The 24,302-nt window shown below is 28.0% G+C and overlaps 9 protein-coding genes across 10 annotated transcripts; 2 read left to right on the plus strand and 7 right to left on the minus strand.

Annotated features, from left to right (window-relative positions):
* Positions 1-271: 271 nt before the first annotated feature.
* Positions 272-4,543, minus strand: LOC118072805 (CD9 antigen). The gene is made up of 4 exons (XM_035092921.1): positions 4,406-4,543; positions 1,846-2,157; positions 1,495-1,767; positions 272-1,381 (listed from the first exon to the last, which is right to left on the minus strand). Exons 1-4 carry the CDS (start codon positions 4,469-4,471, stop codon positions 1,229-1,231), a joined length of 804 nt encoding a protein of 267 aa, XP_034948812.1. The 5' UTR covers positions 4,472-4,543; the 3' UTR covers positions 272-1,228.
* A 130-nt stretch (positions 4,544-4,673) lies between these two features.
* On the minus strand, positions 4,674-6,214 carry Coq3 (ubiquinone biosynthesis protein COQ3, mitochondrial). Its single transcript, XM_035092920.1, has 4 exons — positions 6,038-6,214; positions 5,470-5,956; positions 5,231-5,411; positions 4,674-5,159 (listed from the first exon to the last, which is right to left on the minus strand). The coding sequence occupies exons 1-4, from the start codon at positions 6,094-6,096 to the stop codon at positions 5,038-5,040; spliced, it is 849 nt and encodes a 282-aa protein (XP_034948811.1). The 5' UTR covers positions 6,097-6,214; the 3' UTR covers positions 4,674-5,037.
* A 301-nt stretch (positions 6,215-6,515) lies between these two features.
* Positions 6,516-8,166, minus strand: LOC118072711 (calmodulin-like protein 4). Its single transcript, XM_035092788.1, has 6 exons — positions 8,042-8,166; positions 7,445-7,590; positions 7,340-7,370; positions 7,108-7,239; positions 6,851-7,033; positions 6,516-6,768 (listed from the first exon to the last, which is right to left on the minus strand). Exons 2-6 carry the CDS (start codon positions 7,445-7,447, stop codon positions 6,668-6,670), a joined length of 450 nt encoding a protein of 149 aa, XP_034948679.1. The 5' UTR covers positions 7,448-7,590; positions 8,042-8,166; the 3' UTR covers positions 6,516-6,667.
* A 55-nt stretch (positions 8,167-8,221) lies between these two features.
* DPCoAC (dephosphocoenzyme A carrier) lies at positions 8,222-10,385 on the plus strand. The gene is made up of 6 exons (XM_035092786.1): positions 8,222-8,360; positions 8,581-8,796; positions 8,893-9,221; positions 9,300-9,562; positions 9,896-10,079; positions 10,174-10,385. The coding sequence occupies exons 2-6, from the start codon at positions 8,662-8,664 to the stop codon at positions 10,301-10,303; spliced, it is 1,041 nt and encodes a 346-aa protein (XP_034948677.1). The 5' UTR covers positions 8,222-8,360; positions 8,581-8,661; the 3' UTR covers positions 10,304-10,385.
* Positions 10,386-10,792: 407 nt separating this feature from the next.
* On the minus strand, positions 10,793-12,358 carry Bub3 (mitotic checkpoint protein Bub3). Its single transcript, XM_035092787.1, has 4 exons — positions 12,172-12,358; positions 11,863-12,067; positions 11,414-11,794; positions 10,793-11,314 (listed from the first exon to the last, which is right to left on the minus strand). The coding sequence occupies exons 2-4, from the start codon at positions 12,058-12,060 to the stop codon at positions 10,910-10,912; spliced, it is 984 nt and encodes a 327-aa protein (XP_034948678.1). The 5' UTR covers positions 12,061-12,067; positions 12,172-12,358; the 3' UTR covers positions 10,793-10,909.
* Positions 12,359-12,643: 285 nt separating this feature from the next.
* On the minus strand, positions 12,644-14,314 carry LOC118072906 (odorant receptor 94a-like). Its single transcript, XM_035093074.1, has 5 exons — positions 13,805-14,314; positions 13,278-13,595; positions 12,993-13,197; positions 12,766-12,921; positions 12,644-12,694 (listed from the first exon to the last, which is right to left on the minus strand). Exons 1-5 carry the CDS (start codon positions 14,161-14,163, stop codon positions 12,644-12,646), a joined length of 1,089 nt encoding a protein of 362 aa, XP_034948965.1. The 5' UTR covers positions 14,164-14,314.
* Positions 14,315-14,450: 136 nt separating this feature from the next.
* Positions 14,451-15,587, minus strand: rtp (retinophilin). The gene is made up of 4 exons (XM_035093156.1): positions 15,539-15,587; positions 15,246-15,429; positions 15,080-15,189; positions 14,451-15,016 (listed from the first exon to the last, which is right to left on the minus strand). The coding sequence occupies exons 1-4, from the start codon at positions 15,546-15,548 to the stop codon at positions 14,868-14,870; spliced, it is 453 nt and encodes a 150-aa protein (XP_034949047.1). The 5' UTR covers positions 15,549-15,587; the 3' UTR covers positions 14,451-14,867.
* Positions 15,588-15,617: 30 nt separating this feature from the next.
* Positions 15,618-19,449, minus strand: Mms19 (MMS19 nucleotide excision repair protein). Its single transcript, XM_035093140.1, has 7 exons — positions 19,107-19,449; positions 18,751-18,989; positions 18,360-18,692; positions 17,707-18,301; positions 16,384-17,648; positions 16,035-16,199; positions 15,618-15,959 (listed from the first exon to the last, which is right to left on the minus strand). Exons 1-7 carry the CDS (start codon positions 19,201-19,203, stop codon positions 15,765-15,767), a joined length of 2,889 nt encoding a protein of 962 aa, XP_034949031.1. The 5' UTR covers positions 19,204-19,449; the 3' UTR covers positions 15,618-15,764.
* A 32-nt stretch (positions 19,450-19,481) lies between these two features.
* On the plus strand, positions 19,482-23,862 carry LOC118072953 (histone lysine demethylase PHF8-like). Of its 2 annotated transcripts, none has more exons than XM_035093141.1 (12): positions 19,482-19,690; positions 19,952-20,037; positions 20,116-20,394; positions 20,475-20,616; positions 20,703-21,152; positions 21,255-21,456; positions 21,530-22,311; positions 22,400-22,450; positions 22,597-22,787; positions 22,869-23,071; positions 23,169-23,355; positions 23,436-23,862. In XM_035093141.1, exons 1-12 carry the CDS (start codon positions 19,593-19,595, stop codon positions 23,513-23,515), a joined length of 2,751 nt encoding a protein of 916 aa, XP_034949032.1. In that variant the 5' UTR covers positions 19,482-19,592; the 3' UTR covers positions 23,516-23,862. The 2 variants fall into 2 exon arrangements, with proteins under 2 accessions (XP_034949032.1, XP_034949033.1); XM_035093142.1 differs by having other exon boundaries at positions 22,606-22,787.
* The last annotated feature ends 440 nt before the right edge of the window (positions 23,863-24,302 follow it).

Below are 24,302 nucleotides of genomic sequence, written 5' to 3' on the forward strand. Positions count from 1 at the left end.
AGCATAAATTTCTTACTGTTTTATATAAAATGCTGATTTATGATAAATGAATTGAATTTATTCGTCAATGATTAATCTCTTACGTTATATTGATAAATAAAAAAAATTACAGAAAATTGTACACTCATTTTATTTTATTTGGGTCCATCGTATTTTCTAATCATTGAAAATTATACATATTGATGATATTTTATAAACTTAAAATAATCCTTCTTAATAATTGTATTTATCTATTCAGTACATCAATATATATATATTCTTTGTTACAATATTTTTTTTGAGACACTTATATTTGATAGAAAATTGAATAAACTTAGTAATGCATTAAGCGTTACAAAATTTAGATTTGAATATTTACTAACAAAATTTGGCAAGTAAAATATATTTACTTCGTTAATTGAATTGTTAAGTAAAAAAATATTAAAAATCGTTAGCTGCTCACGTGTAAAAAGTAATCTATATAATTTATATTATTATGTAAATATATTTTTTTCTCATCAATAAAATGCTATTAATATTAATATTTTTATTAAAAAAATTCTTTATATATATGTAAATATAAATTATTATTAAATATCCAAAATGTATATCAGTTCAGCGGGCAATTACATAAATACTGAATAAAACCCGTTACAAAAAAGAGATTCCAAGAATGTCATTAAAAAATGTAAATTAAAAATGTTTATCATTTTTAGTTAATCATGAGTACTTCCCGATAACTGGCAAGTTTCTAAATTTTAATCTTTATTTAGCATATTTTTATTTTCAAGTGGAATGCGACTTCAAAAATTATTACCAACATAAAAACATTAATCTTTGGTAGCAACATCAACGCATTCATTTTTATGCTTGGTTGTTTTTTTTTCTCATTTCATCCTAATATTATTATTTTAATTTATAAACACAGGTACCAGTTTACTTTCTGATTTGCAAGTATTTTTTTATCTGTTTCCCTCAGTATTATAAATCAATTTTCATCATATTTTCGAAATAAATATCTATATCATTAAAATTAATTCAAAAATAAGTCTCGTGAGCACTCGACGATTGATTTCTTAGCAAATGTCAATAATTCATACCTTATCATGACATTAACATAATCTAAAAATGAAGCGTCGACAAAAAACAAATAAAAAAAGTCGATCGAAATGTTGGCACGGGATCAAACTCTAATAATGGATGAAACGTTGTTAAGGTTGTCATTGTTGTTCCTATTATTACTGCTTCTTTATGCTTTATATCGATCAGACGAGCCAATTGCACAGCAAAGGATAAGTGAAAATATTAGACCAATTAGTTCAATAAGTCCAAGACCCAGTACCACTCCAAGAATCGTACAGCCTTGATTACGTAATACGTCAATGAGCTTATCAACGCAACCCTAAAATAAAAAAAAATTATCAAAATTACAAAAACAAATCCAATAAAAAGGCAATACACAAAGATAATACAACATAAATATAAATTTATGTAGTGATAATTGACTTTAATTACCTCAGAATAAATATTTGATGGAATAGTATCAGCAACTTTAATTTTTCGAGCTGTTGCACACAGACTTTCGTCTTTGTCTCTGCAGCAGGATTCAGGAATCGTGTAAACATTATTAGGACTAGATACAGTAAGACTTAGAGCACCACTAGAACTCCTGGAACTGCCGAATTTAGAACTTGCCCAATCACTCGGTCCACTTGCACCGCAGCAATATAAATTAGATTGAATAGAATCTACTGTTTGAGTGCGATGATCAATTTCTCCGTATTCATTCTGCAAAAATGTATGTGTCGTACAGTTTGTTCAGATAATTCATTTAAATAAAATACTTGATGCATATTCAATACTTACTTTAACTGTGTTCATAAATGCAGTCTTAACTAAAGGTTCAATATGATCACGATTGGTGTATAACCAAGCTTCAGCTGCAATTTGAGCAACTACAGCAATGAGAAGACAACTGAAGAAACCAACTAGTAGACATTGAGATTCACGGAAAGCACCGTAACATCCAAGGAAGGAGACCATTAATAAAAGAAGCCCGGCAGCAAGCATCATATACAATCCTGTATAATAGTTGTGCTGTTCTTGGGTAATAGACACCATGAAAGTCTGGTCTACTAACATCCATGATGCTAGAATGACTGATGATAATCCGAGAGCCTAAAAAAAAAACGTTGCCAAGTTGGATCATTAAATTATTATTTGATAAGACAAATATATAACATTGTAGTTAACATTCTAGATTTCGTTTTTTTATAGATTTTATCTGTTATTAGACATCTTTCTCCAGTTGCAGGAACATACTTTTGATCTGATGCAACAGCAGAATATTTTTTTCCTGTGTACAATTACACGCTTAAAGCATAAGCAAAAGTTTCATGTTCAATTTCATCATCATTCATACTTCCGGTATTAAACTAAGTAACACAATTAACCTCTGAATTGCAATTAAATTTCACAGGCCATTGACCAGTTATAATAAAAATCATAGGTCATCCAATCTGTTCCACACCTAGAAAGCTAGAATTTCTATTCTCATCTATTATTTATAGATTTTCTAATATTTACTATCTCAAACATCGTATAAAAAGAAATATATATTGTGTATTAATTTCAAATAAGTATTTTTTTATTGAAACCTTGTAACGTCTTTGACTTTTTTGAATCTCTAATTCTTATTCTATAAACGAAAGATTGAAATAAACGTGTGAAGACTTCAACATCTATCGAAATAGTCTTTGATATTTTCGTAGCTAACGTATAAATTAAATTTCCACCAACAACTAAAATAGAGGGAAAATAGTTTTATCATGATTTTTAGTAGGTGTGGCGTTACAAAATTCAATCCTGTATAATGAATAATCCTGATGTAAAATATTTCGAAGGTATTCCTTAAGAGACTTTAGAGACATGGATTAACTGGAAATAAAATTCCCTTCCCATACCAACTGTTTTCGTAAGAAATATCCATGCATCTAGATAGTAGACTAACGGACCCTAGTTTTATAAAAATATCGGCCAACGCAGCTTTTGAATGAATAAATTCAGTGTGATATTAATGTGTATAAAACATAACAGTAACATAAAAACACGAAGTAAATGTTCAAGTGGGCGAAAATGATCCTACAATCAACATAACGTGTTTTGATATCAATATAATTCATAAAAAAACTTGTAAATGTCAATAATGGGTTCATTCTCACTTACTAGAACATTTGTACAATTCTTGTTCATTCTACAGATTTTCTAAAATATTCTCTAGTTCTCTTGATTTAAATATCTCAGTAACGTCATCATGAAATCATGCAATTTTTTATAACGTATGACATCATTGTTGAAAAAAAAATCCTAAACATTCCTGATGATTTTGATGTTACAGAACAATACTTTTAAATATTTTCGCAGAAAGTCTATAAGGCATATCAATGCAGTTCATTCTCTGGATTTATTATCATCAGCAGAATGTTTTCAGGTCACGACCTATTTCCGGATAGCGATGAATCTTCTCTGAACTCGCCGATCCCTTGCTTCAAGTCAGATTACACACTTTAAAATATTAGTTGAATAACACACGTGTAAAGCTGGAATTATATGCCTATGTAAAAACATACATAAAAACTATGTAGCCATGGGAGAGAATATAATGGTGCGCAACTTTACATATGTATATTATGAAAGTAGGGGAAAATGGAAATGTCCAAGAGGGGGTAGACATAGTATAGAGAGAGAGAGAGACATTCAAGGGAATCATGAAAACTAAAGAAAGAGACATTTTCCCGTAAAACCCCGGATGCAATCGATACAGCCACCCTCGGTTATTAAAAAAGCAATTTTATAATTATCTACACCTTTTATCACATAATAACGTGCTTGATTTTCTGTCTTAAAGACCCCTGCAACTAAAGTCATAAAACGTCTACACGCATACTTCGAATCATTTAAGATGTATTATTTAATATATCTAATTTTCAATTAACATTAAAGTTATTGTCAGTAAATTGATAATCTTGTATAATTGCTTATTGTTACAGTAATAACGATATGATAATTTATGATACAATGTTACATATTTGTTTTATGCTTACGTACAGATAACTGTTGTGATTGTAAATAAAAACAGTAGTGATAAAACGTAAGCAAATGAGACTATCAATTGAATAACTGAACAAAACACTTAAACATGTACATATAAAAAGCTATATGATAAATATAAGAGTGGTGATTATTTTGTTGTCATTATTATAAATATAAACTTGATTTGAATATTGTAAATTTCATTTGAAACGTTCATATTTATACTGATGAATGAATGAATATTTGATGAATTAGTATATAATTTTGTTTAAAAAAAATATTTAAATAAATTCGTCGGTGATTCTAAAATTGCGTAGACTAAAAATAAACTTACCCAGAATATAAGATTGACGAATACGAGGGTATATTTGATAAAGACGTAACATTGTGAAAGAACCATTGTATCAACTTTACACTTAAATTCAATTTTTTAAAAATTTTTTCAATATTACAATAATATTGTTTTGTATTTATTTTTTATTTATTGAAGATATGAAATTTTTATAACTTAAACTTTCGAAATAAAGTTGAGATCCAGGTAATTAATGGTCAATATTTAATAAAAATATTAAATGAAATAAAAAAACTTGAATTTTTTGTAATTTTTTTGTCAACAACATACATACACAACACTGACTGTATTAACTATCCACACACAATTGAGAAAAGAAAATTGTGTGCTGTTGTATGCTATAGATTGAATACACTGTCTGCTGGATAGAGGACTGGAAGAATTGACGCTAAGCATTTTCATGTACAAAGGGTGGATCTACCAAGTTTAAGCTCAACCAATGAGATAACACCACTAATATATAGTACGTGTAAAATTTCATTATACATAAATATACAAATATGTAGCAATCTATATTTCCGATAATCAATATAGTAGAAAAATGGTTGTTGATCAAAATATGTATGAATACTAAAAAATTTATAATTGATGTTTATTTATACTGGAATTATTAATTAAGTTGAAGATATTTTGACTGCATGGAGTGCATAATTATTTACAGTTGTTGATGTCCAAGACCAATCATTGACTAACGGATTATAATAAATTCCATGCTCCAATTTTAGTTGGCATCCATCTAATATTGTTATAGAAACATAAATATCTATAAATTAAAATATATATTAAACTATGCAAATAATGTCTTACGTTTCTCTAATAATCTTTGAGTATCCAAAGGAGAAATAAATTTTTCCCATTCGTGAGTACCAACTGGTATTAGTTTTAATACGTGTTCAGCTAAAATGATGCTACCCAGCCATGATACTAAGTTTTTATTTATTGTAGTAATAAATATAGATCCATTAACTTTTAGGACATCAACACAGCACTGTAAAATAGGATAAATTTGTAATCTCTCTTTATCTATAGAAATTTTTATACCTTACTTTTATAAAGAAATCCTTATTGGTAACATGTTCTAATACTTCAGATGCTACAACTGCATCATAATAATTGGAATTTTCTAAAGTATGGTCTTCAATTGACGTACAAATATATTTCAAACGATCAGTTAAAGCCGGATCCAAAGAAGCATGTTCTTTTGCTGTATTAATTAATTCTTCTGATCCATCAATACCGGTAACATTAGCACCTATTCTTGCTAATGGTTCAGAAAGAATTCCTCCACCACAACCAACATCTAAAATCTTCAAACCTTCTAAAGGCTTACTAGGATTTAATTCTTCCCATCCAACATTTTTTAATCCATCTCTTACAAATTGAATTCGTAAAGGATTGAATGCATGTAAAGGTCGTAACTGTCCTTGTTTATCCCACCATAAATTTGATAATTTTCCATGATGAACAATTTCTTTATTGTCAATTGTCGCTTTTTCACTGAAGTTTCTTGATATATCGATTGATTTTGCGTAGCTAAATTTATTTAGTTGATAAAAATATCAATTAGCATGGTATATTTTTAATTGTTGTAAAAATTCATACAACCTACATTACCTAAAACGTAAACATTTTCCAACTCCAGTTAAAAGATTGTTCATTCCTCGACAAGACATTTTAAGTGTTTTCTAATTTTTTAATTTTCTAAATGTAGTAATGTAATATTTTTTTTCGAAAGATTTAATTTTCTTTTACAGATAAACATTGAGTTGTTTTCGAACTTGCATTTTTACACTTTATACCGAAGCTTTAATAATTTGAATATAGAGGGAGTATTCTCATTACTTTAGTTTTTTTTTCAGTTTTTTGATGAAGATATTTTTCTACACAATTTGTTTATCCTTACAACTTTAACTAATTACTCCTTATTTTTTTTCAATAATTATGTAATAATAAGTCTCAATTTATTTTTAGGTTGTTGTGCTTTTTTGAAAAAATAAAATAATGTTATAAAATATGAAAAACAATTCAAGATTATAAAATTTATTAATTTACATACACATTTAAAGTTTATTAAGTACATTGGCAATTTTTTTGTATTGCATTAAAATTTTTGTTCAACAATTTCATATAAATGACTTACAAAAATATTCAAACGTATTCAAAATAGTCTTTTTTCATTGGAATGATTCATTTTGGTACACGATTTTTACAATTATATTTGCTAATTAATCCTAAATTTGTAAATTAATAATAATCTGGAACCGGAGCACAAGCTATTTTAACAAAATCTTCATATTTAATATGTCCATTTCGTGATACATTGGCTTCTCGGAATATTTGCTCAACTTTGAAAATAATTATAAAAATGATTTTAATAAAATTACCAGATGAAATTAGAATGAATGATTTATGATGTTTCAGACTTACCTTCTTTTGGAGTTAATCGTTCCCCCCAATTTAATAATAAATGTGCTAAATGTCTTCCTGATATCGTTCCACTCCGATTATTATCACCAGCTCTAAAAGCATCAATGACTTGTTTTGGAAGATTTTCAGCTCTTGTTTGCAAATGCATAACTTCTAAAAAATCTGCAAATGACATCTTTCCATCTAAAAATATAATAAATTTATAAATTAAGTAAAAATGACTAAATCAATCAAATCAATATGTTTTCTAAAATTACTTTTATCTTTCAAATATTTATCTAATTCTGCGATTGTTGGGCTCAACCCAAGTGATCTCATAATGAGTGTTAATTCTTCCAGTCTGGTAATTTGGCCTTTTTGTGTGAAAAGATAAAAACATTCACGAAATTCTATAAAATAGTAATCATTAGAATTAGTAATTTTTGTCGACATAACAGTAAAATGTTAACTTGTTGATATGTAAATACAATCTTTTTAATTTTTCCTTACCATCGATATCCTCTTCTCTAAAATATCTTGCCTACAAAATAAAGTAATTAACAATTTATGTATAAATGATAATAAATTAAATGATAAATATGAATAAATACTCACCATAATTATAAATATTTACTTTATGAGTACAAGATTTGACGTTTCAAGGGCTTTGTTATTTATGATGGGTTATGTTGACAGTAGTGATAGTGCCACGAGTTCATTCTCATATAGTTTCCGCTTCCCTCACCAGTTTGCATCTAATTCTATAAAAAATTAAAAAATAGGAAATTGTATACATAAAAATTCATTTATTTATATGAAAATGTTTATGTAATTTTTTCTTTAACTTATCACAGTATTTAATTAATGTACTGTTGATAATTTTTTATTGCATAGAATTCATTAAAAAACCTGCGCAACAAATTAAATGAGTTTTTTAATCGTAATTTAATTTGAATAGAATAGTATTTTCCTGACATCTGAACTAGTATTCTTTTAACTATTCTTTAGAAAACAATGGATTCCACAGTGAAAATGTTAAATGTATTAAAAGTTTTCAAATTAAATAAAAATAAAGTGTTTAATTCAATTATTATTAATTATAATTAATGTTTTTCTAACTCTATTTCTGAAAAATGACATAATTACAAGTCAAGTATTGAAATCAATGATCAAGACATGACGTCACTAAGTTATTTGTTTTTCTTCTCTAACCTTGTATGTTGAATTTTTATGATCGTCATCTTATGACGTTGTTGCGATCCTACTCTGATCAAAGTGCAGAGATGTAATTCTGATCATTCCGTTCAGTATCACTCACAATTCCAAGTTAATTGTTTATTATCATAGTAATTCCATTCAATTGTTTCTGTGTTAAAAAAATTTATATATTCATCTGACTTCAATCGTTTAAAAAAAATCTGTCAAAACAAAGAAAAATTAAAAAAGTAATAATTATTTAAATGAACGAAAAACTCGTACAAATATTTACTCTGTTGAATAAAAATTAACAACAAATAAGTGAATTTCTAAGGTAAACAGTATTTTTTTTCCTTTTTCACAAAATTATTTGTTTGACCTATTTAAACATAATTTATAAAATTTGACATTACTCTAATTGCATAATATTTTAGAGATGTAGTGAGAGATTATTATTATCTTTATGTAACCTAATTAATTAATAAAAATAAAATTCATATTGTAATTGATTACTAAATAAGTCAAATAACTTGACATTTTAATTCATTGTGCAGGTAAATTCTGACAATAACTTGTGATGGAAAATGAACAAAGGAATTAACATATTTTTGACTGAAAGTATATTCTAAAAAATTATGAATAGTCAATTAACAGCTGGTACAGTAGAAAAAAGTCAAGCAATTTTAGAACACATTCAAGTATCAGTTATGTCAGGAAATGTTAAAAATAACAACAATGTTGAAGGTTACAATAATAATGCAGATAAACTGGTAAGAAAATTTCATATTAGATAAGTATTTATACGCGTATGTTACTGATAAACAAAAGCAATCTATTATTAAAAGGATTTATTTGTTTTTTTTAAGATCAATGATGACGAGCACAATGATCGAGTCAATATTTCAGAATCACAACGACTTTATACAAGTTTAATGGCTGGTGCTATTGCAGGTGCATTAGCAAAAACAACAATAGCACCGTTAGATAGAACTAAAATTAATTTTCAAATTTCTAAGATGCCATTTTCTCCACGTGCTGCAGTGGATTTTTTAATAAAAACATATAAAACAGAAGGATTATTAAGTCTATGGCGTGGAAATAGTGCAACTATGGTACGAATAGTGCCTTACTCTGCCATACAATTTGCCTCATATGAACAATGGAAAATAATATTAAGACTTGACAACAAAAGCACGTATGTTGTAAACACTTACCTCATTACCAACAGCCTTTTTAAATCATTGAAATATTTTGATGATGAAATTGTTTTTAGAGAGCCAATTAAAGGGCTAATAGCTGGTGCATTAGCTGGTGTAACATCATCATCTCTCACTTATCCATTAGATTTTGCGCGGGCACGCATGGCAGTAACGCAGAAAGCTGAATATTCAACGCTTATCAAAGTATTTTCACAAATATATAAGAGTGAAGGTTTCTGGGCATTTTATCGAGGATTCACTGCATCAATTCTTGGAGTAATTCCATATGCGGGATGTAGCTTTTACACGTATGACACGCTGAAAAAATTTATAAAAGGTAAGCTTTAGTAAATAAGACAATATTCTAAATAAATAATATACTAGTATTCCGCTTCAGTCACATAAAAAAATAATAAATACTTTAATTCATCATCATTTTGAATAGTATAACAGATAAAAGTATAGATGACTAAATTTTCTATTAAATCTTTTATAATAAAATGAAATTAAAACAAAATCATTTATTTAACATTCAATTAATCTGCAGTTAGAATAATTCCCCATTTCCGCGCTAACAATAAATATTAATAATAATATTAATGAAGGAGAGATCAGAAAATGCCGGACCTATAAAAGTGTTAAATGATCCATCCCACCTGTTGATAAACAGAAGAAAGAGTACAAAGTCATCCTGGAATTGCAACAGTAGCTTCCCTTAGCTGTGGGGCGATAGCGGGAGCCGTTGGTCAGACCGCAAGTTATCCTTTAGACATTGTGAGGCGACGAATGCAAACTTCTGCTATTAAAGGAGCTCATTATCATACGACAATATCAACTACCCTAAAAATATATCAGTAAGTAATTATTTCGATGAAATAATATTTTCAAGGGAGAATTTTTTTTCTTTAAATATTGATTAAAATATTTTTTATTATATACCTATGATAGAGAGGAAGGCATCATGGCATTTTACAAAGGTTTAACAATGAATTGGGTAAAGGGTCCAGTGGCAGTTGGCATAAGTTTTACTACAAATGAACTGATTCGCGATTGGCTAAGAAAATATGTAAATGGATGAGATTGATTATTTTTTTATTTGTTTTATTATTTTATTGTTTATATCATCGAATTTAATGTATACGATTTAATGAAGATTTAGATGAAAACAATATTATATCTATTGCAATAACTATACAAATTTAACAGCAATGCAAAGAGTAACACAAATAGATATTGATAGACGATTAATCAAATTCGCTGTTCTCTTAATTTTAAATTTGCTCTGAAATTTTTTTATAAATGTACAAAATTTATTTTTTTTATTAGCAATTGTATATAAATGACTCTAATGTTGGTGAAAACTAGATCTAAAACATTTTTATTACTTTAATTATGTTGAAAAATTTCAATAAGAAAAATAGAAACTTTTATATATTACATCTAATTATGACTGTTAATAATTGATCAATTGAAAAGTTTAATGAAAATTTATGATCAATCAATATTGTACATTGAAAATAATGTCTGTGATTTCTTACGTAAAAATTATAAAAGTAATAAAATTATTGTTAAAATTATGTCCAGTGTCGAAAAAAATTGTTTCACACTAGCTTAAATAAATTACAAAAATTATTTTATATATTAAAAACGGTACTTAAAATTAATTTATTCGTTTTTTACACACTTATTTTGGCTTAGTTTCTTGATCATTTACATAACGGATATAAATTTCTTTCTCATCTTGAACGTTTGGTGTTGTTTCCTCTACATCAAGAAATGATACGCCGATAGCTAGAACTGAACCGTCATGACTGAAGCATAATGCTGCAACTCCCGCATTGTATTTATGAAATTGACAAAGACGCTTTTTATTAAAACCATCCCAAATATTGACATAACCATCCGATCCTCCTGTCGCGAAGGTGTTATAAGTATTATGAAAACTGATTGCATTTACTGGATAAATATTTTCAACACCATTTTCTTTAATTCGATGACATTTAAATGCATATTTTTTCTTTTGTGCTTCAGGAGTCGTATCGAGGTATTCTACTGCTACTCTACCTTCAATACTACTTAAAACATATCCCTAAAAATTTTTTTTAATATATTAGTTCCACTATTCTATAATTCATTACTTGACTATGTTATTATACACATTACTTTCATAAAATTAGCTATTACACACCTGTTCGTTAGGAAATCCTTTAATGCATCTAGTTTGATATTTCAGACTACTCTCTCGTCTTTGAAACATTCCAGCCATATTTCTTAAATCCCAAATGCAAACTTTACGTTTCGCTGTTCCAACAACAAATTTATCTCCACACACCGACAATGCTAATACAGTGTCAGGTTGTAAGTAAGTACCAACACATGTAGGCGTTCTGGGATCCCATAACTTAACAGCCGCATCCCATCCACCAGTTAATATGGCATTCACTGATGAACAATATTCTATTTTTCTTATTGCTTTATCGTGTGTACCCATTAATGTTTCTGCATTAGCATTTATGTCATACATTTTTAACGTATTTCCTAAGCCACCACTGTAGGCATGTACAGCATCCTGAAACCATAATATTTTTTTAAAAGATCGCTGACTTTAAGATGGGTTAAGAAATATTTTTTATTAACCTGGAAGGCAACATCTAGTACTGGAAGATCATCATGACTATATTTTAACCTCATAGAATTGGTGTGAATATCATAAAGCCGAACAGTGGAATCCCATGACGATACTAAAAGAAATTGTGTTGAATTCGGACCGAATTCGACTGCAGAGATTGCATCCGTTGGTGGGTTCTTAATTTTAAATTCAGTTCTTGATTCCATATTGTAACTGAATTATCATGTTTCATTAAATTTATTTGATTAATAATGATAATTAAACGATGTATAGAGTAACCTCAATGTTACTCCAAAAAGTATTTATTTGTCTCTTACCTCAACCGTTTAGTCAATTTTATTAATTATAATGTAAATCTTCTCAAATGTCTTCAAAAAATTTTATTATTAGAACACCTTAATCATAATTACTAACAGAAATATTTATATTTACAATGTGATGTTTTTGATATTGTTCTTTTTGTAAACAACTTTGCAATTGTGCCGATTTTATAGGTTACGTAAATTCTGATAATAATTTTCTGATATCAAATTATCGACGAGCGATAATTGTAATCTTCCCGCTATTTTTTATAACTTTATTGTTTAATTCATGTAACAATGATAAAAATAATAAGAAATAATTATAGTAAATTACTTGATAGTGCACTTTGTTAATTTAAAAATAAATAATTGAAATTTTCTAATTTAACTTACTACGACCAGTACATAATCGAAAGAAGGATTATTTTGTTTTTATTAATAAAATTATAGCATTAGAAATAATTACAATTATATTTTAGTTAATTACTCAAGACGATTTTTGAAAAACATTGAAAATTGTATAAGATATTTTCAAGAGCTAAATAGAAATAAAATTTGAAAATAAAATTGATTGCAATAAAATATTTTTGTTAATTTTTTCGTACTTACATTTTTGAATGCATCTAGTGACAAGGCAATTATATGTCCAGTTGAGAATACAACAGGCTTAGATGATTTTGTCATAATAAAATTCATGTATTTTCTGACATTAGTGCCCAATGCATACCAGTTGGTACTATACAGGGCATTGTTTAACTCCGAAAACTAAAGTTATAATAAAAATATAATTTTCTCTTAATTTTATGTGTTGTACACAAAAATAATCTAAACAATACCTCAATCGTCATTTGATTTCCAATATAGCATGGAAAGAATACTTGAAAAAACATACAGATAATATATACAAGGCAAGCTAAAAAATCTGTTGTAAATACTGGTGTTTGTGATAAAACATAAACACTGGTACAAAAAATTAAAGAGCTGCAAAAAAATTGAACTAGCATGATAAAGGAAAAAATCTCCACCATGTTATCAACCATACTGTAACAGTAAAAAAAATAATAAAATACTAATAACCATCCATTTAATAAATAATTAAAAATTTACTAATATAAATAAACCTAAGAATAGTGCTGTGAAATTTAGTGTAATCCATAAAAACTTTTTTTTCGATGATTTTATGATCTATGATGCTTTGATCTTGTAGAACATTGGTTTCCTCTAATTGGAGGAGCATTTTTTTGAAACGATATTTTAAAATATTTATTTGTAAACAAATTTGTACCATCATTCCCAAAAGTACAGCATCAAATGCCACATGGACATTAGCACACATGAATACTGTAATAACTTGCTGATACGATGTAAATAAGTGAATATTTGATGACTGAGTATTATAAGGATACCACGCTTTGAAAGGTAATGAACCACTTTGTTGGCTATCATAAATTTTATTTATATCAAAAATAATTGCTGATAACTGAACGAAAACCACATAAACCCAGGTATTGAATCTATTGTAAGTTGATATATTTATTGAATATCATATATATTACAATAAAAAGGTAAAATTGAATATCTGAAGAAATTTAGTTTTTATGATTTTTAGAAATTATTGTTTTTAAAAGAATTACACTTAGATAGTCACCTAATAAATCTGTCGTATTGATTGCATATCTCTTTCTCATATTCATTTCGAGGTTTAAATTCTTTCTGATCAAAAATTTTTACAAAGTTCAAGATCTTTTTTCGATTATCAATAATTGTAATCATTTTTCCAGGTACAGTGAACATTGTGATGACTATAGAAGAGTTGGTAATTAAATCAATAAAGTCGGTACAAAAAAGTATCAATCCCAAGAATCCAAAACAAAAGAAAGTAACAAAATGATAAGCCAGAAATAATGTGTAACTATAATAAAGTATACACTTCCATGTTTCCCACTTTTTTGACTTCCAAAGTCCAATAGAAGTGAGCATGAAAAATGCTTCTGGCAATACAGCCATTGCCAATCAATAAAATCAAATATTACTTTATAGAATTTACGTTGACAATGACTTACGAAAGTTGTTAGATAATTGGTAGCTCTAGTAATGAAATTGACTGTAAATTGCCCTTCAATTAAAATGACAATTATTTCTCTATCAAATATTCTTCTTATTGTAGTCATTTTTGTCTCACAAAACAAGTAAATTACTTAGATTTTTAGTATTCAGCAAATTGTCCCATAATAGCAGACAAGTGGATTTAAAATATTCAAGCAAATTGTTTGTGAGAATTATAGCAGAACATATGTTTTTAATTTCTTTCTTTATTATTCATATGTTGAAGGGGTTGCGTACAGAACTGCAGAATTGTCAGTTTCAGTTGAACGTATAAGACATTTAGTTCTAAATTATTTCTATATCACTGAGGTAGCTGCAAAAGCTGACAAGCAATAAACTAATTTTATGCTATGTGGCTGTCTCGTAAATTAAATTAATGGTAAACGTTCCAGTAATATTAAATAAAAGTGTTGTGCTGCAATACTAATTTTCAAATTGTTCGTCAGATTTTACAGACTCAGCCATTTAAGATTCTAATTATTATTACATTTATCTAAAAAAAAAAAACTACTGTATACCAAAGTGATTGGTTTCTATATTATCAAGATGCAAATAGATGAAAAAATTTCCGATCATTATAAATAACTAAAAAGACAGTTAAACTATTATGAACACTGAGCACGTGCCATCATGGATACTTTTTGGGCTTTTTGAATAATTTCTGGACACCGACGGCGACGAATTAAGCGGCAATCTTGGAAGAAACCTTCATTCCTTGGGAATCCATGTGAACCATCAGCATAAGTAACCAGTCCTAAAAAAATTTTTTAATATGATAGAACTATATTCTATGTAGTAATAAACAAAGATTACTCACCCAAACCCCAGACTCTTCCACCACGAAATTCGCCCTCGAACTTCATACCATCAGCTCGCCAAAATACTCCATGACCGTGAAACCACCCTTGCATAAATTCACCTTCGTATCTGGAATTTTCAGTGATAAGTAATATATTGAAATTTATATTTTTCTGATAACTTACTTAGCACCATCTGGAAAAACGATAACTCCTAAACCAGAGTACAGACCATTTTGAAAACCACCATCGTATCTAGTACCATCGGGTAGAGTCATAGATCCTGCACCATGTTTTACTCCTTTACTATTCCACTCGCCAACATACTTTGTTCCATCATCATATTTATAACCACCGAACTTGGCCACTCCTTTAACAATAAGTAATTCAAGTTTTAACTATTCCATATCGTATTTTATACAATTATATTTTTTAAAGTTATTCTTATTTTAAATAAATTTTAGATCAAAATACCTTACCGTCAGACATTCTGACTTATTGTATCATGATTTATACTATTCACTTGAGCTACTTGAAAAGACACATAATACTATTAAGCGAATCAATATCTTTATTAAATTATAAAATTATTATATCATTACATCGATTGTATAAAGTTGAGCTGTACGAAAAAAAAGTACAGATGATGTATAATAATTGTTTTCTATGTACATAGAAGATATGTGTAAAATAAAAAAATAAATATTATTCGGGTTCGCCTGGAGAACCGACGAGAAACCATCGAGTTCTTGTCATTACCGCCGACTTGCGGACTAATCTTTTTTTATCGTCAATTGTCTCAGATAGTTTTTCCAAAATATCATCCTTATATGGCTTTATAAATACTGTAGGATATTCACAATAGCTATAAAGACAATCGTGTGCTGCAATTCTAACATTCTGTAAATAAAGAATTGTTATGCGATCACTCATGATTTTTTATATACACATTTTTTTAAATAAGAATCTCTTTACCATATTGGAATGAGTTGTCAATTTCAGACATGTGGGTATGAAATTTTGAATTAGATCGATAAAAATCGTGTGCTTTGTTTTTAATAATAATTGAAGAATTTTCAATGTTGACAATATTAACTGTCGATTATCGAGAGAAAGTGACTCAATAAGTAGAGGAACAATCTGCAGAAAATAAGAAAAAGATTAAGTTTTATCCAATTATAAAACAAAACCATCAAGAATGAGTGTCATGTTTCAATCGGCTTCAATTTTAAAGTTAGCATGTGCAATGTATTTTTAAGTGGATTGCTGATGATTTTATTCCAAGTATATTAAGATTATAAAATAAATCAAAAAAATAACTAACCTTGAATAAATGCATCAAGAGTATTTCTTGTGACATTGCTTCAGCTAAATACACAAAAGCGGTTAAATAATTTTGTCGTGCAATATTATTAAATAATTCATTTTGATTAATGATATTTTGAAATATTCTTTGTTTGTAAAACATTTTTATAATACAATAATTTTCAGCAATTAATGTACTATCACTATCATCAACAAATGTCTTAATTTGTGTTCCAGCAAATTCTCCAATGATTTCATTCTTTAAAATATTCAATTGATAATCCAAAAACTCTTGTGATTTTATATGACCTTTTGTAATTAAAGCTTTAGTACACCATATATTAAGCATAACAGCAGCTTTTTTCTTCTCCATATCGTCATCACTATTTTCTAAAATATCAACAACCATTTCTCGAATAATATTTAATACTCTTTCTAATTGATCATTAGTCATTTTATTAATTAATGAAGCACTCAATTTACAGGATATTAATCGATTATTTTCATGTGTACCATTTATGGTAATATATAATAGTCGTTCTATTAGAAAATCAAAATAATGATAAATATTACAAGACATCAATGGTGTAATTAATCCTTCTATTAGTTGTATATTTTCTTCCATTTTGTCTTGAAAATTTTTCAAGTGATCGTCGACAACCATTTTTTGTTCTTCTGCATTCAATTTTCTTAAAATTAATTTTAAAATTTGTGAAATAACCGAAATTTCCTCAGCATGTTTGTTAATATTAATTCTTTCATGGTCTAAAATTCGAGATAAAATTCGACAGTTTTTGAATAAATATTCATGAACGTCATATTCAAAATTTTCACTTTGTAACATTGTTTGTATACAATTCAATGAAAATAATCGCATTTCTGCATCATCTGAAGTAACAATTTCATTAAATATCATTAAAATTTTTGGTCCAATATTACTTAGTTTTGAAATAGCTGCTAATGTTTTTAGTCGATTTTTTTGGATTTTCTTTTCATCAGTGGTATCAATTTTTAATTTATGATCTATTAACTGAAGTATTTCGTCCGTATAATCTTTAGCAGTAGCAATCAGGAATTTATAACAAGAATTTATTACAATATCATCCGTGTCACTATCAATTATTTCAGATAATTTATTGTAAATTAATTCTCGTTGAGATGGGGTTAATGATAGCTTCTGTATAGACAAACCCTCAATTATTTTAGATTTCAAGATAGGATTACTGGTATTCAATTCATTCAAATATAGACTTGGTAAATCTGTCCAAGATAATTCTGGAATATCTGTAAAATAATGAATTATTTATTTTTTCATTCACTGACCATTGATGCATACACATACCTTGTATTTGTAATTCAAAACTAAGAGCAACATCGAGAAAATTGTTAAAACTCGTAATTATGTGGATTTTCACAGAATCTGATATAGAAGTGGTGTATTGTCCTAAGCATAATGGTATTGTAATTTTCAGTACATGGGCACATGCATTTTTGTGAGCTTTTGCCATAGTTTCTAATACTTTAATTGATGGCCAGTATAAACTCAATTGTACATCAGTTAAACTAGATTTCAGGTCAATAAAAATTCGTTTTATGTATTCTTCTAAAATAGTTATATCATCGCCGATCGTTAAAATAATTTGATCAACGGCTTCATGAGCTTTACTTTTGATTTCTTGATCATTTCCAGTTAATAAATCACGTCTTAGCAATGGCCATATCTCATCCATATGTTGTTGAAGAATTTTAGCACCATAAACGAGTGAACCTCGTATTAATAAATTAAGAGAATCAAGTTTTGCCTTTTTTATCTCAGAATCTAATTTTTCAACAATCAATGGTAAACAAAATTCTCCAAATGCAGCTGCAGATATTAAACATTTTTCTAATCCCTGGGCTAATCTTTCACGAGTTATTTCTTTATTTTCTAAACCCGCCTAAAAAAAAAGATAATTGTATTTTTTTGTGTATAGATCTTAATTGAAGTTAACTTACAGAATTAAAATCCACAGGAAAATAACACGCTAAAACTTGAAACATTTCTTCAGTTAAATGACCCAAAGAAAATTCACTTATAAACTGAGGTAAGAACTCAAATAACAACATTAAATTTCGTGGATCACTTTCGCCATCCATAGAAGATATAACACCATAAACAAAATCAGGACCCATTAATTTTAAACTACTTGAATGGTTCGTCAGTCCTATTTTTATAATAAGATAGATATTATGTCTGATCTCTTGTAATTCTGACTGACATCGAACTTCATTAAAAAGACTATGAAATATTTGAATTACTGATTCCATCGATAATGCTGTCATTTGTATCTGAAAATTAGTATTGAACAATGATTCTACGTTATTGAAAAAGATTTAATTAACTTACAATTGATAAATATCCGAGAATAACATTAGGAATCAATGAATGATGATCCTTAAGACGAATAGAATAAAATGATGTTAGTACTTTAGTTTCTTGCTCATTTAGAAATGTTTTGTCAATTTTAGCCAGAATTGATGACAGCACATTTAACCCATTTTGTCTTAAGTTTATATCTTGATTAGTAAGAAGATTTTCTAGTTTTTCAATAATTTGAAATAATTTTATCTTTTTTGATGCAATATCTGCAAGTTATTAATAAATTAATATCAATATTTTTATTAAGAATAATATTATATAATCAATGATTTACTAAATAAATTTCTTATTTTAGAGAAATATGCACAAGTATTATTGTTAACCTTTAGCAATAATATCACATTCTTCATTCAATTTATTAGCATCATCGGATATGTCATTTAGCCGCTCAACTGAATCAAGAAGCTTGATAACTGCCATTTTAGAATATTATTTGCACAACAAACAAGAATAAATAATATAATTTACAATAATATTTTAAATTTCTCTCAATTTTTCACTTATGTGAGGTTAACGGATAGGATCAGTTCCATATTTTTCTCACACGTTGTTGTTTTTCCCGGATTTATCGTTATGTACAATGGCGCTTCACGTGTTTAATTTATAAATTAAACTTTTGAGATGGTTTGATATTTCAACGTTTGTGCTTCTACGTTGTTTATTTATTCATGGAGTTTGGCTGAAAATATAGGTGCTGTCCGGACTGACTCATCCTATACAGTTTATGAAAAATTATAAGCTAACAGAACGTGAGACAAACATTGTTTTATATTTTTTGTGTAATATTATTAAAACAAACCGTTGTAATAATGGATGAAACAGCAACATATTGTTTGTGTGGCCAAACTTATAATCCGGATCAATTTATGATAGAATGTGATGTGTGTAAGATATGGTATCACGGAGAGTAAGTTTGATTTTTTTCTCTCAATTTAATGCTCATAGAAATGTTAATTGTAGAGGTTTTTTGTGCAGAAATTACTCTGTTCTGTAGAGAATATTTAAATATCATAATTATCTGACGTGTAAATAATTTTATTAACATCAATAATTGTTAAATAATCTTAAATGCTTTAGCAATACAAGTTTGTTGTGAGTCACATAACCTAACTTTAATGTTATACTTCACATCTAAACATTACAATTGTTTTTTTTCCAATTAAACTAGGTGTGTGAATGTTAAAGAATACATGTCAATTGACTTGGATAAATATCATTGTCCACAATGTGCAGAAATTCATGGACCATCACTTCGTAAGTTTTTAAATTATTTTGGAACAATAATACTTGAATGTTTTTGTAATTAATTAACTCTTCTTTCTTAATTTTCAGCTAAAGTACGAATGAATTGGCATCGTCATGAATATACTGAAACAAATGCTGATACGAAACCAGTACAAACAGGTACACCGGTCTTTATTCGAGAATTGGAGCTAAGGCATTTTTCAAAAGCTGATGAAATCGTAAAACGTGTGAAAGGACAACAATTAACATTGCAATATTTACAAACTAATGGTTTTGAAACTCCAATTATTATTGAAAATAAAGACGGCCTAGACATGACCTTACCACCTTCAACGTTCAGTGTTTATGATGTTGAAAATTATATCGGTAATATTAAATTGATAATTTCTATTTTATAAACAATGATTACTACATTTATGGACTTCAATCGTTAATATTCTTTTCAGGCGGTGACCGCGAAATGGATGTTATCGATGTTACAAGACAGAGTAATGTGAGGATGAAACTACGTGATTTTGTTGAATATTACAATGATGCTGATCGAACAAGAGTATTAAATGTCATAAGTCTCGAATTTACTGATACAGGGTATAATCAAAAGTGTATAGAGTTCTTAAAATACATTATCATTAATTACGTTAACTATAAAAACCTTTTTTATTTCTTCTTTATAGTCTATCACCATTGGTAGAAGCTCCTTACATAGCACGTAAACTTGATTGGGTAAATTCCGTTTGGCCCCGAGAATTACCTGAAAATAGTGAATTGAAGCGTCCTGAAGTTCAAAAATATTGTTTAATGGGCGTTAAAGACAGCTTTACAGACTTTCATATTGATTTTGGCGGTACTTCTGTTTGGTATCATGTTTTACGTGGTGAAAAAGTGTTTTATCTTATCAAGCCCACTCCAGCAAATTTACTATTATATCAACAATGGATGAGTAGTTCCACTCAAAGTGAGACATTTTTCGGAGATCAAGCTGATACGTGTTATAAATGTGTAATTAAAGAAGGTCAAACAATGATGATTCCAACTGGATGGATTCATGCCGTTTTAACTCCTGTTGATTCTCTCGTATTTGGAGGAAATTTTGTCCATAGTCTTAACATTCCTATGCAGATACAGTCAGTTTTTTGTCTTTATTTTATTAATTTGTTACGTTTAAGCAAAAAAATTTAATTTAAAAAAATAACGATTTGATTTTTATTTATATAACAATTTTTCAGAATTTATGAATTAGAACGTAAGATGAAAACACCTAAAAAATTTCAATACCCTTGCTTTGAAACAATTAACTGGTTCGCAGCTAAAAGACTGCTTAAAGAACTAAAAGAACTTAATCATGAAGGGAAAAAATGTCCAGCCTATTTTTTACAAGGTGTGAAAGCTCTTCTCAGTATATTGAAACAATGGAATACTGATAAAGATGTGAGTTGATAATTGAGAGTTTTTTTTTTGTTACTACGTAATTTTTGAAAATACTTATGAAAATTTTTTTTAGTACAACACAATCAGTCGCAGTCAAATACCGAATTCTGTAAATAGTCAAAAATTACTAAAAGAATTTAGTAAAGAAATAAGACACGCTGAAAGATTTTTAATGGCTCTTAATCCGCCGAAACCGGAGCGTGAAAGTAAAAGAAAAAAGAAGAAGCCTTTAAATAAAGACTTCATAAATTATGAATCAGAAAAAATGTCCGAAAATGCGTTCAAAGCAATTTTAAATAGTAATAAATCGGAAAATCAAACAACGAAAAATGTATCACCAATTAAAGCCATAAAGCTTACACTACCAAAACCAGTGTCATATCCTTTCAATAAAACAATTTGTGCAGACATCATGGATGGAAAAGCAATTGATTCGGGAAATCCAAAAAATCCAGTTAGTAAACCAGGGAAACAAAGTCCAACAGTAATAAGATTTAAACTTGGTGATAATGAAGTTGTTCGAAGCACGAATGATAAAGTTAATATTTACGGAAATTTTGCCATGGATTCATCAGTCGAAACACAAAAAGAATTTACATGGAAACAAGATTCTATTTATGATTTTCACGATGGCAGCAATGAAAGTGATTTTACAGGTGGATTTACTATTGATGAAAGTCCGAAAAGGAAAAAATCATCTAAAAATAGTTCTCATAAAAAATCCAAAAAATCAGTAAACCAAGAGATGACTTCTGAGATTGATATTCTGAATAATGCTCCGAAAAACGGTATAGAAGAACTTTTGAAAGCTTCTGCATATGCATTATCATCAACTGGAAATCAATTAGACGCTGGGTATGTTACCTTGTGTTAAAGTAATAATATTTCCGAATAGAAGATATAAGATTTCTCGAATGAATTTTTAATGATTGTATTTTTTTAGGACTCCTACGATAGCCTCACACAATCAATTAATGAATCCACCCCCCATAGGGTAAGAATTGTTGTATTTATTTTCCATATTTTTTTCTTCATTAATTCTAGTTATTTTTAATGTCAAGTGTAAATGTTGCTGAGAAAATTTTCATGGTTTTATTTTATTTTTTGATGTCCTTGTATTTATAAATTGAAAACGATTAGTTCTGACAGGGCATCACCATCAACAAGAGAAGCAATTGCTGGGATGTTATCGTTCAGTGAACAATGTTATTCAACTGAATCTCAAAGTTCGAAAAAACCTTCGAAATCTTCGCGAAGAGTTCAATACGATGACGATGATGATGATTTATCAATAGAGAATATTGATAAAGTTCATCAAGACGATGATTTCAGTATGTTTATTTTAAAAATATTTTTTAAAACAACAAATTTAATCAATAATTCTAATAATAATTTAATCTTTAAAATTTTAGTTTATCCAGCCTTAGATGCATCTGATGACGAAGAATATATTTTTAAACCTCGTGGAAAGAGACGAGTAGATGAGGCCTGGAATCCTAAAGCACGAGTTGGTCCTCTTTTACCGAAAACCAATCGACCTGCTCGTGAAGGAGTGAGAAAAACTTCTGTTGAAAAAGGTCTTGAAGCTGCAGCTGCGAAACGTGCGAAACATCCAGTAAGATCTATCATAATATTTTAATTTATTCTCTTATGAATAACAATGAATTATTTCTTCGATATGATAATAATGTATAATTTTTATTTGCAATTAGGCTAATGCAAAACGAGTATATAATAAACAAAAAAAGAAGGTCACAACTAATGGAGTGAATCCAACAAGTTCAGAGAAACACAGTGACAATGAAGGTCTCCAATTGTCTGGTGGATTCAGTTCTATCTTAACAAGTCCAAATAGACTGAAGGATGTAAAAGCTAAACTTGCAGCACCTGTTCCTGTTGGTAGGTTCATTCTCATTAATCGATGCTATTTTTATTTTTATTTTTGATGGAAATTAATTAACATTGAATACTTTTTCCAGAACGTAAGCCAAAAAAAGGAATGAAAACGGCTAAGCAACGTTTAGGAAAAATTTTGAAACTTCATAAAATGATGCACTAAAATTATTGCAATGAACTGAAAAAATATGGAATTGTACAAAATAATGACAGTAGTTTTTAATTTTAGTGTAAATATTGTATACACTACTCGTTAGTTATGAATCGTGTCGTATCGTATAATTTTTAGATATAAGATATTTAGATCCATCCTTAATGCAATCAAAGATATTTTTTTTATTTATTTGAATTAATAAGATGAATTTCACATTTATGTATACTTTAAGACAACAATATTTTTGAAAAATTGACAAAAAATAGATCATTCTTAAATCGTTTTTTTTTTCTATTAGCATAACAGTTTTGATCACATTGACCGTTCAGTATTAATCAGCATTGTTTTATCATTGTAAATTGTCTTTTGTTATCAGTATTTCTTTATCTATTTTATAACTATGTAGTCAACAAGATAAGTATTATAATTCCTGTATCACCTCATTTACGGTGATTAAAGTTTTTTTGCTAAACTAGTTTCGTAAATTGATATTTATTTCTAAGAAATATGTAAATAATCCATTGATTTATTATAATCATTGACGTAATTTTTTCTAAATAGAAAATCGATAAGATATGCATATAAAATATTAAAAAAAACATAAAATCGATTAGTTGCTATTTTTAATTATAGTTAGATGGACATTTTAAATAAAAATAAATCATTCGCATACATAAACGATCAAATATTTATTTGAGAGAATAAATATTAATATTAATATACACTATAATTTAATTTGGGCTTGCCGAGAGTTCTCGAAATGTCGATTCGAGAATTCGAGATATATGTATATATG

Source organism: Chelonus insularis, unplaced genomic scaffold (genome assembly GCF_013357705.1).
Source record: "Chelonus insularis isolate UGA/USDA-ARS -01 unplaced genomic scaffold, ASM1335770v1 contig_94_pilon, whole genome shotgun sequence".
Lineage (NCBI taxonomy): Eukaryota > Metazoa > Arthropoda > Insecta > Hymenoptera > Braconidae > Chelonus > Chelonus insularis.

Bases quoted from the DNA above. Each gene is read 5' to 3' on its own strand.
- Bub3 (XM_035092787.1), bottom strand. From the start codon at position 12,060: ATGGAATCAAGAACTGAATTTAAAATTAAGAACCCACCAACGGATGCA. The intron at 11,795-11,862 runs GTTAATAAAAAA...TTATGGTTTCAG, and splicing joins TACTAGATGTTGCCTTCCAG to GATGCTGTACATGCCTACAG. The intron at 11,315-11,413 runs GTGTGTAATAGC...AAAAATTTTTAG, and splicing joins AAGGATTTCCTAACGAACAG to GGATATGTTTTAAGTAGTAT.
- Mms19 (XM_035093140.1), bottom strand. From the start codon at position 19,203: ATGGCAGTTATCAAGCTTCTTGATTCAGTTGAGCGGCTAAATGACATA. The intron at 17,649-17,706 runs GTATGTGTATGC...ATTATTTTACAG, and splicing joins TTTTGAATTACAAATACAAG to ATATTCCAGAATTATCTTGG. The intron at 15,960-16,034 runs GTAAAGAGATTC...CTTTATTTACAG, and splicing joins TGACAACTCATTCCAATATG to AATGTTAGAATTGCAGCACA.
- LOC118072805 (XM_035092921.1), bottom strand. From the start codon at position 4,471: ATGGTTCTTTCACAATGTTACGTCTTTATCAAATATACCCTCGTATTC. The intron at 2,158-4,405 runs GTAAGTTTATTT...TTTTTTTTTTAG, and splicing joins TCGTCAATCTTATATTCTGG to GCTCTCGGATTATCATCAGT. The intron at 1,382-1,494 runs GTAATTAAAGTC...TTTTTATTTTAG, and splicing joins CATCAAATATTTATTCTGAG to GGTTGCGTTGATAAGCTCAT.
- LOC118072711 (XM_035092788.1), bottom strand. The intron at 7,240-7,339 runs GTAAGGAAAAAT...ACTATTTTATAG, and splicing joins TAGAGAAGAGGATATCGATG to AATTTCGTGAATGTTTTTAT. The intron at 6,769-6,850 runs GTAAGTCTGAAA...TTATTTTCAAAG, and splicing joins ACGATTAACTCCAAAAGAAG to TTGAGCAAATATTCCGAGAA.
- rtp (XM_035093156.1), bottom strand. The intron at 15,190-15,245 runs GTAAGTTATCAG...TGAAAATTCCAG, and splicing joins GTTTTTCCAGATGGTGCTAA to ATACGAAGGTGAATTTATGC. The intron at 15,017-15,079 runs GTGAGTAATCTT...AAATTTTTTTAG, and splicing joins TGGAAGAGTCTGGGGTTTGG to GACTGGTTACTTATGCTGAT.
- LOC118072953 (XM_035093141.1), top strand. From the start codon at position 19,593: ATGGATGAAACAGCAACATATTGTTTGTGTGGCCAAACTTATAATCCG. The intron at 21,153-21,254 runs GTCAGTTTTTTG...ACAATTTTTCAG, and splicing joins AACATTCCTATGCAGATACA to AATTTATGAATTAGAACGTA. The intron at 22,788-22,868 runs GTATGTTTATTT...TTAAAATTTTAG, and splicing joins TCATCAAGACGATGATTTCA to TTTATCCAGCCTTAGATGCA.
- LOC118072906 (XM_035093074.1), bottom strand. From the start codon at position 14,163: ATGGCTGTATTGCCAGAAGCATTTTTCATGCTCACTTCTATTGGACTT. The intron at 13,198-13,277 runs GTTTATTTATAT...TTACTGTTACAG, and splicing joins TTTCACAGCACTATTCTTAG to TATGGTTGATAACATGGTGG. The intron at 12,922-12,992 runs GTATTGTTTAGA...TTATAACTTTAG, and splicing joins GAAATCAAATGACGATTGAG to TTTTCGGAGTTAAACAATGC.
- DPCoAC (XM_035092786.1), top strand. From the start codon at position 8,662: ATGAATAGTCAATTAACAGCTGGTACAGTAGAAAAAAGTCAAGCAATT. The intron at 8,797-8,892 runs GTAAGAAAATTT...GTTTTTTTTAAG, and splicing joins ATAATAATGCAGATAAACTG to ATCAATGATGACGAGCACAA. The intron at 9,222-9,299 runs GTATGTTGTAAA...AATTGTTTTTAG, and splicing joins AGACTTGACAACAAAAGCAC to AGAGCCAATTAAAGGGCTAA.
- Coq3 (XM_035092920.1), bottom strand. From the start codon at position 6,096: ATGTCTTGTCGAGGAATGAACAATCTTTTAACTGGAGTTGGAAAATGT. The intron at 5,412-5,469 runs GTAAGGTATAAA...CCTATTTTACAG, and splicing joins ATAAGGATTTCTTTATAAAA to TGCTGTGTTGATGTCCTAAA. The intron at 5,160-5,230 runs GTAAGACATTAT...TAACAATATTAG, and splicing joins TCAAAGATTATTAGAGAAAC to ATGGATGCCAACTAAAATTG.